Source organism: Marmota monax, unplaced genomic scaffold (genome assembly GCF_021218885.2).
Source record: "Marmota monax isolate L192 unplaced genomic scaffold, Marmota_monax_Labrador192_F-V1.1 WCK01_AAM20220418_F8-fsc00031, whole genome shotgun sequence".
NCBI classification, from domain to species: Eukaryota; Metazoa; Chordata; class Mammalia; order Rodentia; family Sciuridae; genus Marmota; species Marmota monax.
The window spans coordinates 19,464,899-19,477,075 of record NW_026695197.1 but is presented as its reverse complement, the minus strand read 5'-3'; the positions used below and the strand labels follow the sequence as shown (position 1 = coordinate 19,477,075).

Below are 12,177 nucleotides of genomic sequence, written 5' to 3'. Positions count from 1 at the left end.
AACATTCTGTGGATTTCTTTGTGGTATCAGAAATGAATGATTTTGGCTCCCTACCTGAATTGCGATGTGAAGCATGAAAACTGGTGGATATTCGCTTTCTCATGGATAAGTTTGATTCTATTACTGTAGGACTTTCCTGCTTAGTAATGAAATAAAAACTTAGTAGGGGTCAGGGTCTTATTCTTAAAAAAGCCCAGTGACCACCTGGAGAAACATAATCTTGCAGTGGTTGGGAGGAGGCAGGACCCAAGTGAAGCCAGCTGGCTGGCCACAGGGCTTGAAGTTGTCGCTCCACTAGGAGGTGTGGACTGTGCTGACCCAAGCACACATTCTGGCTGACCTGCTAGTTAAGAGCCACTTGTTTCCGGTTTTGTAAGAATATTCTGTGGCAAGAAAACTACGTCTGCATGTGCACAGCTTCTGAAGCAAAGAGGCCCCATGGAAACTGCTTACCTATTCGGAGAACTTGAATCAGTCTGGCAGCTGTGAGAAGGGTGGGGCTAGGGGTGACACCAGTAGATCAAGATGCTACCATTTAGTGCAGCATGTGGTATTCTCGGGAGCTTTTGTTACTCCTGGTGAATTGGTCTGACCAGGACTGATGTTCTTGAAGCCAGGTGATTTATTTATTTTAATTTGTTACATATGATGCAATTCAATTCATATTACGCTTACAGAGCACAATTTTTCACAGTTCTTCTCTGGTTGTACACAAAGTAGTCACACCATACGTGTCTTCATAAATGTACTTTGGAATGAGATGAACATCATTACCCTGTCTTTGCTACCCCCTAACCCCCCACCCTTCTTCTCCCTCCCCTTTGCTCTATCTAGAGTTCATCTATTCCTCCCATGCTCCCCCTCGCCCCCATCCCCATTATGAGTCAGTATCCTCATGTCAGAAAACATTCGGCCTTTAGTTTGTTGGGATTGGCTTACTTCACTTAGCATTAGTCTCCAACTCCATCCATTTACCTGCAAGTGCCATGATTTTATTCTTATTGTGGAGTAATATTCCATTGTGTGTACCAGTTTCCCTATGCATTCATCTACTGAAGGGCATCTGGGTCGATTCCACAATTTACCTACTGTGAATTGTGCTTCTATAAACATTGGTATGAAGCCGGGTGATTCTATTGAGCAGCTGGGGCTGAGAATGCCAAGTTGAGACTCATCGGGCAAGTCACTGGAGTTTGCTCCAGGTGTCACCACTTGCCTGGAAGGGCCGTGTTATCTCCTGCCAGGGGCTGGCCAGGTTAAACAAGGTTAGGATAGTGTCTGGGGTAGGTTGAATGAGGATTTGGGGGCATGTTTGTGGCTTATACAATGCAAAAATCCAAGTGGCAACTTGGGATGCTGAAGCGTGTTTTGGTTGACCTGTTGTTTGGGAAAGTGGCTTTATCCCTGAATGCAGAATATCAGCTAGGTTTCCCAAATGGGAATTTGTGGATTTCTTTGTAATATCAGAAACGAATGATGGCTTTAGAAGTTCTAGTGGCCCCTCCTAGATAATGACTCATGTTTAGGACCCTGCATACTTCACCTTGTATCTGAACTTTTTCCATTCTCATCTTTCAGTACACAAGGGTCTGGATCCCTGACCCGGATGAAGTGTGGCGCTCAGCAGAATTAACCAAGGACTACAAAGAGGGTGAGAAGAGCCTCCAGCTCAAACTGGAAGATGAGACTGTAAGTCCTGGCGCTGGGTGTGGGAAGCCAAGGCCTGTGCTGATCAGGACTTGGTGGTACCTTGTGGGCTTGGCTTTCTCCTGGCCATTGGAACTTCTGATCCCTTGGATTCTTTCTGTCGATGGCAATGCATCTCAAAGTCCTAACCCTAAGGCTGCCCTGGGCATGTCACATAAGTGCCCATTGGGGTTAATAGCTATGAGCACTTGTGGCTGAGGCAAGCATCTTAAGTGGAGTGAGGGCAATGGAGGCCTCTCTGTGGGGAGGAGAGAAGAGAACTATCACGAGGGCCGTTGCAGGTAAGGTGGCAGGAGTGTGGGTTGCAGTGCAGTCTTCCTGGGTGGATTCAGCCTCAGCCATCACTGGCTTTGTGACCCTGGACATGTTAGCAGTTCTGTGCCTATTCTCCCTGGAAAACAGGATGATGGTTTGTCTAGAGCTAGTTCTGAGAATAACATGGGGTAAGATGTAACAGGTACTTCAGGGTAGTGCCTGGCAGGAAGGGTCTCCATATGTGTTGGATGCATTGTTTTGATTAACTTTCAGGTTGTCGTCATCAAAAGGAGATGGAGGTATTAACTCTAAAACTCTCCTCCTGAAAGCTTTCATTCAGTCTCCTTTTCCAGGAGCCATTGGCTACCTCTGATACGTGCATTCCACACATACCAGTGCTCAGAATGAGCACTGGGGCCAGGCAGGTGCATGGGGGGACAGTCGTGACCCCACATTTTGGGGATCGCAGTGCTGGAGGTGACAGTGAACAAGCAATAGAGGTGAGGCAGAAATGCAGTAGATACGGGAGTGGAGGTGTGGGAGGGAGGCTTAGCCAGCTGGGGTGAAGGTGCTTAGAGGTCCAGCTTCTTGAGGGCTGCAGAAGGAGCCACTGGAGAGTTGGGGTGTGCAGGCTGGGAGGAGAGTGTGCCACAGAGCAGTGGGGTGTGCCAAATTCCTAAGTTCACTTTGGATGTGTGCAAGGGAAGGAAAGGAAGTCAGTGCCTCTAGGACCCAGTGGGGAAAGGGGACAGGTAACGTCAGACTGAGGATAGAGGCAGCAGTTCATGCAGCATGTACAATGGCGGGGACCAGGAGAGAAACCGATTGTTAGCAAAGGTGCGGGGAGAGTCGAGATTGTTTTCTGGGGTGGATTCCTTGGGCTGCAGGGTGGGCATTGCTTGTAGGCAAGGTTTGGATTGGTGTGATCAGTGCCTCTCTAAACTCCAACAGCATTAGAAAGTCTGAACCATGTCCTGAAGCCTGCATTATTTACTGTTGCTGTTTGTCATTCTTTCAAGCTCTTCGGTCTTGCCCACCTTTCTAGATGGTTGGTGATGAACCTGCCCATTGAACAGTGTCCCATCTTGAACATTCTCCTACTGTTTTGTGTCAATATAATTGGGTGTGTTACTTAGTAAAACTAGGGCAGAACAGTGAGTTGGTTAGGAAGTATCAACACCAAGGTCCCCCACCCACACCTTGCTCTTGCGGACAGGCAGGCTTTGCTAGCCCCCTCCAAGTTTTTTAGGTGAGAATCAACTCCCAGCAGATGGAATCCTGTTTACCATGTTGAAAAACTTCCCACCCTCTGCCTGAAACAAAATGAGCCCACCCACATGAATAGTGTCTTCTACTCCAACAGATTTCATTTCAGTTGATGTTTTCAAGTGGGTGGGTGTTTTTAAAAGTTGTACGGAGGTAGTGAGGAATGATCTGCTGTGTTGCTAAAACAGAGCAGATGCTTGCCTCTCCGCTACACTTGGATTTGGCCCTGCATGACTAATCTTGGCAGCTGTCCAGGGTCCATCTCTTCCCTCTCTGGCTTTGAGGCTGGTCAGTGTGGAATTGACAGGAAGCCTGGGGCTGAAAATCAGTAGTGCTCCAGAAATAATGGGCTCTGAGTGTCTGAGTCTGTCCAGGTTACTCATGGGCTGCCCTAACTGGCTCTAGGTGTCATTGGGAGTGACCCAGGTGCTGTGCACCAGAAGGAGTCCAGAGCAGCATGACTGGGTGAGCATTTGAAGCACGCCCCCCTCTGAAGCTGGAACCATTCTCTAAGCACCAAGCTGGTGGAATAGCCACCTCAGTCTTTGCCCCTAACCCCCAAAGGCCAGAGTCTCTTTCATTGCTGAAGCAAAGAGTTAGAAAAACTTTCTTGCAGAGAATCTGATTTTAACTGTAGCCTTAGGGCAGGACCTTACTGCCAATCTGTCCCCTCTACTTTCAAGGTACCTGGGCTTACTCACTGTTCCAAGATGATTTCCCCGACTTTTGATCCTTCATGATTGCCATAATGAAAACATACTTAACATAAAACTTACCATGTTAACCATTAAGTGTATAGTTGAGGGACATGCACAATGTTGTGCAGCCATCCCACAATCCTTCTCCAGACTCTTTTCATCTTGCGAAACAAATTGTCCTCATTCAATGCTAACTTGTCAATCTCCCTGTTCTTGGCTGCAGTCCCTGGAAGCCACCATTCTACTCCCGATGACTTTAACTACTCAGTGTTTTGTGCATAGTAGACTCAAAACAGGCTTGTTCCATCTTGCATATAGTACAGGATGTTTTGTATTATACCTAGTAAGATGGTAACCTATTGGGGATAAGAATGGGCCTCTACCTTTTCCTCCCCGAGCTGTGATGGTGTGAGCTAGCCCTACGCCTGGGATTCTGCTGCTAAAATGGATCTGATATGTCAGCAGGTGCTCACCTTGGAGACGTGTGGTGTCCTGACACCTGGCTGGTAGTGGAGCCCTGTGCAAATCAGCTCTCTCCTGGCCCCACCTCACTCACAAGCAGCTCCCTGCCCTCTAGTGGCTGGGAAAACTCTCCCCCCATCTCCATGATTTACTTCTAAAATGGTTTTCACCTGACTTAAATCTTTAGGTATACATGACAGTGTATTTTGACATAGGATGTTATACACCATGTATGTATACTAATTAGGATTTCATTCTTAAAGTTCTTTTTAGAGGGGCTGGGGATGTGGCTCAAGTGGTAGTGCACTCTCCTGGCATGTGGGAGGCACTGGGTTCAATCCTCAGCACCACATAAAAATAAGATTGTGTCCACCTAAAACTAAAAAAATTTTTTTTTAAAATTCTTTTTAGATATACATGACAGTATATGTTCACATACTATTATACATATCTGGAGTATAATTTCCCATTCTTATGGTGTGCCTGATGTGAAATTACACTGGTTGTGTATTCATATATGAACATAGGAAAGACAAATCTAACTAGTTTTACTGTCTTTCCTCATCCCATACCTCTCCTTTCATTCCCCTTTGTCTAATCCTGTGAACTTCTATTCTTCCCTCCCACTCCCTTATGAGTTAGTTCCACATAACAGAATATTTGGCCTTTGGTTTTTGGGGATTCTTATTTCAGTTAGCATGATAGTTTCTAGTTCCTTCTGTTTACTGGCAAATGACAAAATTTCATCCTTAAAAAATATTTTTAATTGTAGAAGGCCACACAATACTTTGTTTATTAATTTGTTATGTGGTGCTGAGAATCAAACCAGTGCCTCACATATGCTAGGCAAGCACGCTGCCACTGAGCTATAGCCCCAGTCCCCCAAATCTCATTCCTACTGGTTGAGTTATTCCACTGGGTATAAATGCATTTATCCATTCACCTACTGAAGGGCAACTAGGTTGGTTCCATAGCTTGGGTTATTGTGAATTAAGCTGCTATAAACAAATGTTGGCGAGGATATGGTGGGAGAGATACTCCTACATTGCTGATGGGACTGCACATGGTGCAACCACTGGAAAGCAGTATGGAGATGCCTCAGGAAACTTGGAATGGAACCACCATTTGACCCAGTTTTACCACTCCTCGGTATATACCCAAAGGACTTAAAATGGGCACACCACAGTGATGCAGTCACCTGAGTTTGTGACCTTGATGGTCCCTCTTAGTGCAAAACCCTGACTGCTTCCTCTGAGAACTCAGGAGCAGTCGGGGTTTGAGAGGAAGCAAGAAGCAGATGAGCTTTACAGAGAGGAATGTCCTCCACCTGTGCCTTGGTGTAGCCAAGCCTGCTTTGCTTGACATTTGTGGGATTGGGCAAGAATGCAAGTCTTCATCTCTTTGATACTTATAGACATTTTGATTAAAAATAATTTGAAAGATTAAAAAAACCCAGGTATTTGCAGCTGTACTGTCTCCACCCAGCTGCCAGTGCAAGGGCCAGCACCTCTGCTTTGGGCATGCTGCCCCTGTGCTTTCGTAGAACACGAGGGTGACAGGTCTCTGTGGCATTGCTCCTCTCCCAACTTGCAGTGGTCAGATACTCGGCGAGCATCTCTGACGCCACAATGAGTAGTGAAGTGGCAGTGTTCGATTCGGATCCCGTTAACAACAAAACACTTTGTTCTTAAGCACCCCCCTTCCCTCTGGACATACAGAAATCTGTGGCTTGGAATGCTGAGCTGGCAGCTCCCCCCTCTTTTCTGCTGCTCTGGGCATTTTTGCTCCTGATCAATTCTACTGTAACAAATATCACTTGCTTATTTGTGAATGTGTTTGCCCCAAATTGCATACACTCTTGTATCTGCGTGCTTGCAGGGAGTCTTCGAGAGGGGAGTCATTCTGGGGATGCTGCCCTTCCTGCCTCAGGATGTAGAGATGTGGGCTGAGGTGTCTTCAGACTCGCAGTTCCACCTGCAGCTGTTGCTGCAGCTTGAGGTAGGGGTACAGGAAGGTGCAAAGCATCCCTCTGGATATCTTTAGAATGGCTCAGGGAGGGTGGTCCAGCAGAGTCCCAATGATGCCACTGACCAAGCAGATGAAGAAAGTGACTAACGGTTGGGCTCTTAAACGTTCCATAAAGGCCCATGTGCTGAAGGCTTTGTCACCAGCCATGGTACTGTTGGGAGAAACACTGATGTAGGGGCCCCAGTGGGAGGAAGTTGGGTCTTTGTGGTGTGCCCTTGAACCAAGTCCTGGCAACTGAACGGCTCCTCTGATTTCTGGCTCTGTGAGGTGAGGAGCTTGCTCCACCAGGCTCTTCTGCCATGAAGTCCTACATTACCCTGAGTCCAAAAGCAATGGAGTCGAGCAGCTGTGGACTGAAACAGGCACAATAAGCCTTTGTTCCTCACAAGTTGACTATATGAGGTATTTAATAACAGTAATGGAAGTCTCACTAGCACAGCTACCAACTCCAGAATTTGTAATGAACTAAAAATCAACCTTCAACGCTCCATTTTTTTTCTCCCTCCCCACCTTCTGGAATTTTTATCTGCATCTTCATGATAGTTTACTAGTTTCCTGTATAGAGAAATCTTAAATGGAACTTTCCACAGAAAAGGCCCTCAGTTAACATTAAAGGGGAAAGAATGAACAGGACACAGTAAAGAGAAGAAAACCAGATAACAATATTATGGGGACATTATTCCAGACAGACTGTTGTCTTTCGTTTTATGAAAATGCTTTATTTAACTTGGCATAACACTCTGGGTAACTAGCTGACCAATTGGGTCCGTTGCATTTCGCCTTCATTCTTTATAGCTCTACTATAAAGATCACTTATAAGATGAATTTGTTAAGACAAGAGTCTTGAGTACCTGCTGCCCTGCAGATAGGTGGGACGAGTCTGTATTCACATGACATCTTCCTATTGCCACACATATCCTGTGAGTGTCTCATTTTTAAGTATGATTATCTGGTAATAGTAATGCTGAATTATTTTATTTGCATCTCTTTGGTTACTGGCCACAGTGAGCAGCTTTTCATGTCATTTATTTTGTGATTTTGTTTTCTATGCCCAACTTCAGTTAGTGCACTTGCTTTTTAAAAAACTGGGTAATAGTATGAATTCTGCTTTGTTCATTCCGTTCTCCAGTTGGACTTTGCAGATGGTATTTTATGATAAATTTTAAAGTCCTATGTTGTAGTTGAATTTATGAATATTTTCCTACATGTTTCTGGCTTTTGCATCATCCTTCAAAAGTCCTTCTTGCCAAAACCTAAATATTTGCTTACTTTTCTCGTTAGGCTTTAATTTGTTCCATTTTTATTTTGGTCTGAGCCAGAGTAGAACTTTTCTCTTAAATAAAGGGCTAGATAGTTTACCCCAGCACATTCACTCCTTTTACTCATTGATTTGCAATCTCAACATGTTCAGATTTTCCATAAATAGCTTGCAGTTACTTCTAGATTGGTCATTTCATTCATCTACTTATTTAGCACCTATCACCATAGGACTGTAATTGGTGACTTCATAATGTACCTTGAGTTGGTAGTATGAGGGCCTCTAAAAGTGGGCCATAAGGAGTGCTGATATTTATGTTCTCTTAAAATTGGCTATTATCCTAGCAAATTAAGTCTGTTCATAGAATTTATCTAAAACATTTATATAGAGTAGTGATTCTTAACAATAGTATCCACAGGCTATCTATATCAAAAGTACTGGGGATGTTAAATTTTAGGTCTCTGGGCCCTACTCGAGCATTCACAAAATGTTAAGATGGGCTCAGGAAATTGTTTTCACGAGCTCCCCAGATGATTCTCAAGAACACCAAGAGACATCTAACACGTAAAATGTGAGCAGCATCTAGGTCTTGATGTTTAAATGTTTAAAAATGGGACTACCATCTTTTAAAAATTACATCTATATATATACAGAATTATAATTTTTTTCTCAAACATTGAGCATGTATGTAGTTCCAATACTGCACCAAACAAGAATACAAGGCTAACTTGTTACACTTCAGATTTGACTTAAAATACATAATCCTGCTCCTTGATTGCACACATATATCCCAAGTTGTTACTGTATTTCAGGTCAGAGCAAAATGGTTGCCCTAGAGGTGCCCCTAGTTAGATTGTGGAGCAACCTATGTGCACATGGTGCAACTTGAGGCCCTTGACAGAGCTGCAAGATAATCCAAATACAAAGAGTGTGGGTTGAGAGACAGTTAAGGGATGTCACAATAAATGTGACCAATCAAGGAAGGTCTTCTAGGTGGGGGAATGAGTGCCCTGTGACAACTAGAATTAAAGATACTGGGAGTATTTGAATCTTTAAGATGCAATAGTATGCTCTTAAATCTGGTTAAACTCCCTAAATTTCTTATGCTTAGTCTTCTGTGCTATAAATACAAGCTAAATGCTTCAAAATTCAAGGTATCCTGAGAGTAAATAATCAACAAATTTTCTACCAGTGCTGGTCGCTCATGGAATTACAGGTATTTTGTTCAGTTTGTGTTCTTTTATTATTTTTTGTTATATTGATAATTGAAACCAGTGGTTAATACATGCTAGGTCAGCACTGTACCACTGAGCCTTTTAAAAATACTTGAAATGGGGTCTCACTAAGTTGCCCAAGCTTGAGATCCCCCCATCACGGCCTCCTGAGTAGCTGGGATTATAGGCACAGAACAAGCTTACCTTTAAAATATTTATTACCTATGCTCCCCTGAAGAACAGTGATCCAAGTCAAGACAGGACTTGGAATACAGCTAAAGGCTTTATAACTGCCTTTCTGTGCCTACTGCTTGTGTTTCTTTAGATTCGGGAATATCCAGTTGACGCCCAGAACAACCAGCTACCCTTCTTACGGAATCCGGATATCTTGGTGGGAGAAAACGACCTCACTGCCCTTAGCTATCTCCATGAGCCTGCAGTTTTGCATAATCTGAAGGTCCGCTTCCTGGAGTCCAACCACATTTACACTTACTGCGGTAAGTGGGGCATCTGTTGGCTGTGCATATTTGGGAGTGCCTACAATCATTAGATTTAACTGTGCTCAAGTGGTTCAGAACCCTGATTTTTTACATGCACCTTTCACCTTGGCCTTTGGAAAGGTTTGTAATCAGTGCATGTGGCTAAATTTGGCTGCCCTAGCCTCTGTGGGATGACTGATGCTGGTCACAGCTCAACTAAAGAAACGACCCATAGCCTGCAGGATGGGTGGTTTGTTGTTTTGGTCTCAGGGACTGAATCCAGGGGCTGTAAACCCCTGAGCCACATCCCCATCCTTTTTGTTTTATTTAGAGACAGGGTCTTGCTGAATTGCGTAGGGCCTTGCTAAGTTGATGAGGCTGGCTTTGAACTCATGATCCTCCTGCATGAATCTCCTGAGTTCCTAGGATTACAGGCTTGGGCCACAGCATCCAGTGGGGTGGCCAGTTTAGAGGACATAAGTCTGCTCTGGTGTGCTGGCTCATGCACATTCCCTTGCCACCCAGCACACAGCTAGAGGTGTGTGCCTGTCTTGTACTTTCCAGTCAAAAGTTCTGCCTTTCTGACTTTGTCACTTGCCTGCGTATCAATGCGATGCTTGATGAATATAGAGCAAGCAAAATCCATAACAGATGCATAAAACAGAGTCCTGAAACTGTCAAGTTTTTCTTGAAATTGCTCCTTTTTTCTGTATTTCAAATGTTTGTTTTTCCCCCTTCTCCTTTGAATATTGGTAGATAATATGGCAAAAATAAGACCCTGTTAATTGAGAAGCAGATAACTTGAGGGTCAGGCTGGGGAGTGAGCCAGGATGCCTCTGCGGGAGTTGTCCTGGTTGTGCAGGAAAGCCCTGGTCACGTTTGGGATCACAGTGATACGTCAGCTGTCAGGTTTTTTTTTTAAATAATTTTGTTCAGTTGTAGACAGACACAATATCTTACTTTTTTTTTTTTTAATGTGGTACTAAGGATTGAACCCAATGCCTCACTCGTGCTGGGTGAGTGCTCTACCACTGAGCCATAACCCCAGCCCAGGGTCTTTTTACTTTCCTGTTCTACTTGGGTTTGGAAGTGGTGGGTCAGTGAGGAGGTCAGGGGAGCTGTTCTGCTAGGTTGCAGTGCTGGGGGGGGGGGGGCGGGGGTGGTTTCCCAAAAGCTCCTTCCTCCCGCCTGTTGGTGGGAGTTTGAAAGATGTGACCAATCATCAGAACTTTCAATAAACCCTCCCATAAGATGAATTTAGGAAGCTCTTTTAGGAAACACGGCTCAGTGGCCATCTGCTTCCAATTTAAGGACTCCATCTGAGTCTCCCGAGTGTCCACATTTATCCAAACATGCTTCGGCTCCTCCAGGTTCTGCTCTGTGTTAGGGAACTGATCTGAGTGTTCCCTCTCTGTTAATCATGTTAACCTTTAGCACATCCCGGGTAAGTGCAGTCAGCATTCCCAATTCATAGTTGAAGCAACCCAGGCATTGAAAGGCTGAACAACTGCTCAAATCACACCATAATTGATCCAGTAGTAGACCTGAAGATATGTAAAACACACTTCCTATCCATAAGTTGTTTGTATTTTAGTTAAGATAACCCATACACAAATGAGAAATCCATTTCTTGTCAGCTTTTAATTCTTGCATGGGGTTTTAAATTTCTCTAATACCTATTGGCAGATATAAACACCTTCTTCCCGCTAATCCTACAACACTGCACGTGTCTATTTTATGAACTTAGTTTGTGGAGCATTTGTTATCATGTGGGTATTGCCATACCCTAAGGCTGCAGGATAGCTGGACCCTCAGCTTATCTGCGTTGTTTTTACCAGGGCCTGGAACAAAAGCACACAACTGTCTTAAGTGGAGTTGTTGTGACTGATGCTGTTACGCCCTCATGCTTCAGGTTCCGTGTCTGAATACGTGCTTTAGTCTGATGCCCCGAGACAGCTGAGCTGCCAGACTCTGACCTCCTGTCTCTTTGCAGGCATTGTGCTTGTTGCCATCAACCCTTACGAACAGTTGCCAATCTACGGACAAGATGTCATCTATGCCTACAGTGGTCAGAACATGGGTGACATGGATCCCCACATCTTTGCAGTGGCAGAAGAAGCCTACAAGCAAATGGCCAGGTGAGGATAACTCGGCACAGACATTCTCCTTGGGAACGGGACAGGAAGGGGAGTTGCTGTTTCTTTACTGCTGAGGCTCACAGTGGAGTGGTGAGACTGGGATTGAAGAAACACCTTGGGAAAAGTCTACATTCTGTTTCCTACTTCATTCTCTCACTTCATTATCTTACTCTTACGAACTGAGAGCAGAGGCTCCTTAGCTTACTTGATTCTTTTGAAAAAGAAAATACAGTCCTTACATTTCATCTTGATTTTCTGGTGCTCTTTCCTCCCCTGCTGTAGTGGAATCATTCTAGAGCACCTCTGAGCTCTACGTCCAGCCTGCTCTACACCTTCTTACTGCAGGATACTTTGTGAGGGAGGAGGACTCCTTGACAACTTGAGGGTGGAGGTAAAAACCTTTAGTCAGAAGCCTGGAAGCAGAATTCTGATTGAAGCCCTTGAGTAATTTCTCAGTGTTTCTCTAGCCATGAAAGATGGGTGCAGGTCTGTTTCATTAGAAAATGGGCTTGGTGATGGTCTCAAGTTATTGTTGCATCATATCAGGAAAGATCTATTTTTGGGGGGAAATTCATATCCCAGTTAATACTAAAATGTTGGATTCTTTCAGATAGTTCTTGCCACCTCTAGAGAGTGTTTTAATGGACCTTGCAACATTCATACCAAAGTCCT

General features: G+C 44.4%; 1 protein-coding gene across 3 annotated transcripts in view; it reads left to right on the top strand.

The window, feature by feature from the left end:
* Positions 1–12,177, top strand: part of Myo5b (myosin VB) — a 312,210-nt gene that overhangs the window by 112,261 nt on the left and 187,772 nt on the right. For all 3 annotated transcript variants that reach the window (XM_046428405.1, XM_046428404.1, XM_046428403.1), the window contains exons 2-4: positions 1,579–1,689; positions 9,214–9,385; positions 11,361–11,505. In XM_046428405.1, coding sequence (XP_046284361.1) covers positions 1,579–1,689; positions 9,214–9,385; positions 11,361–11,505 — 428 coding nt within the window. The remainder of the gene's footprint in view (positions 1–1,578; positions 1,690–9,213; positions 9,386–11,360; positions 11,506–12,177) is intronic.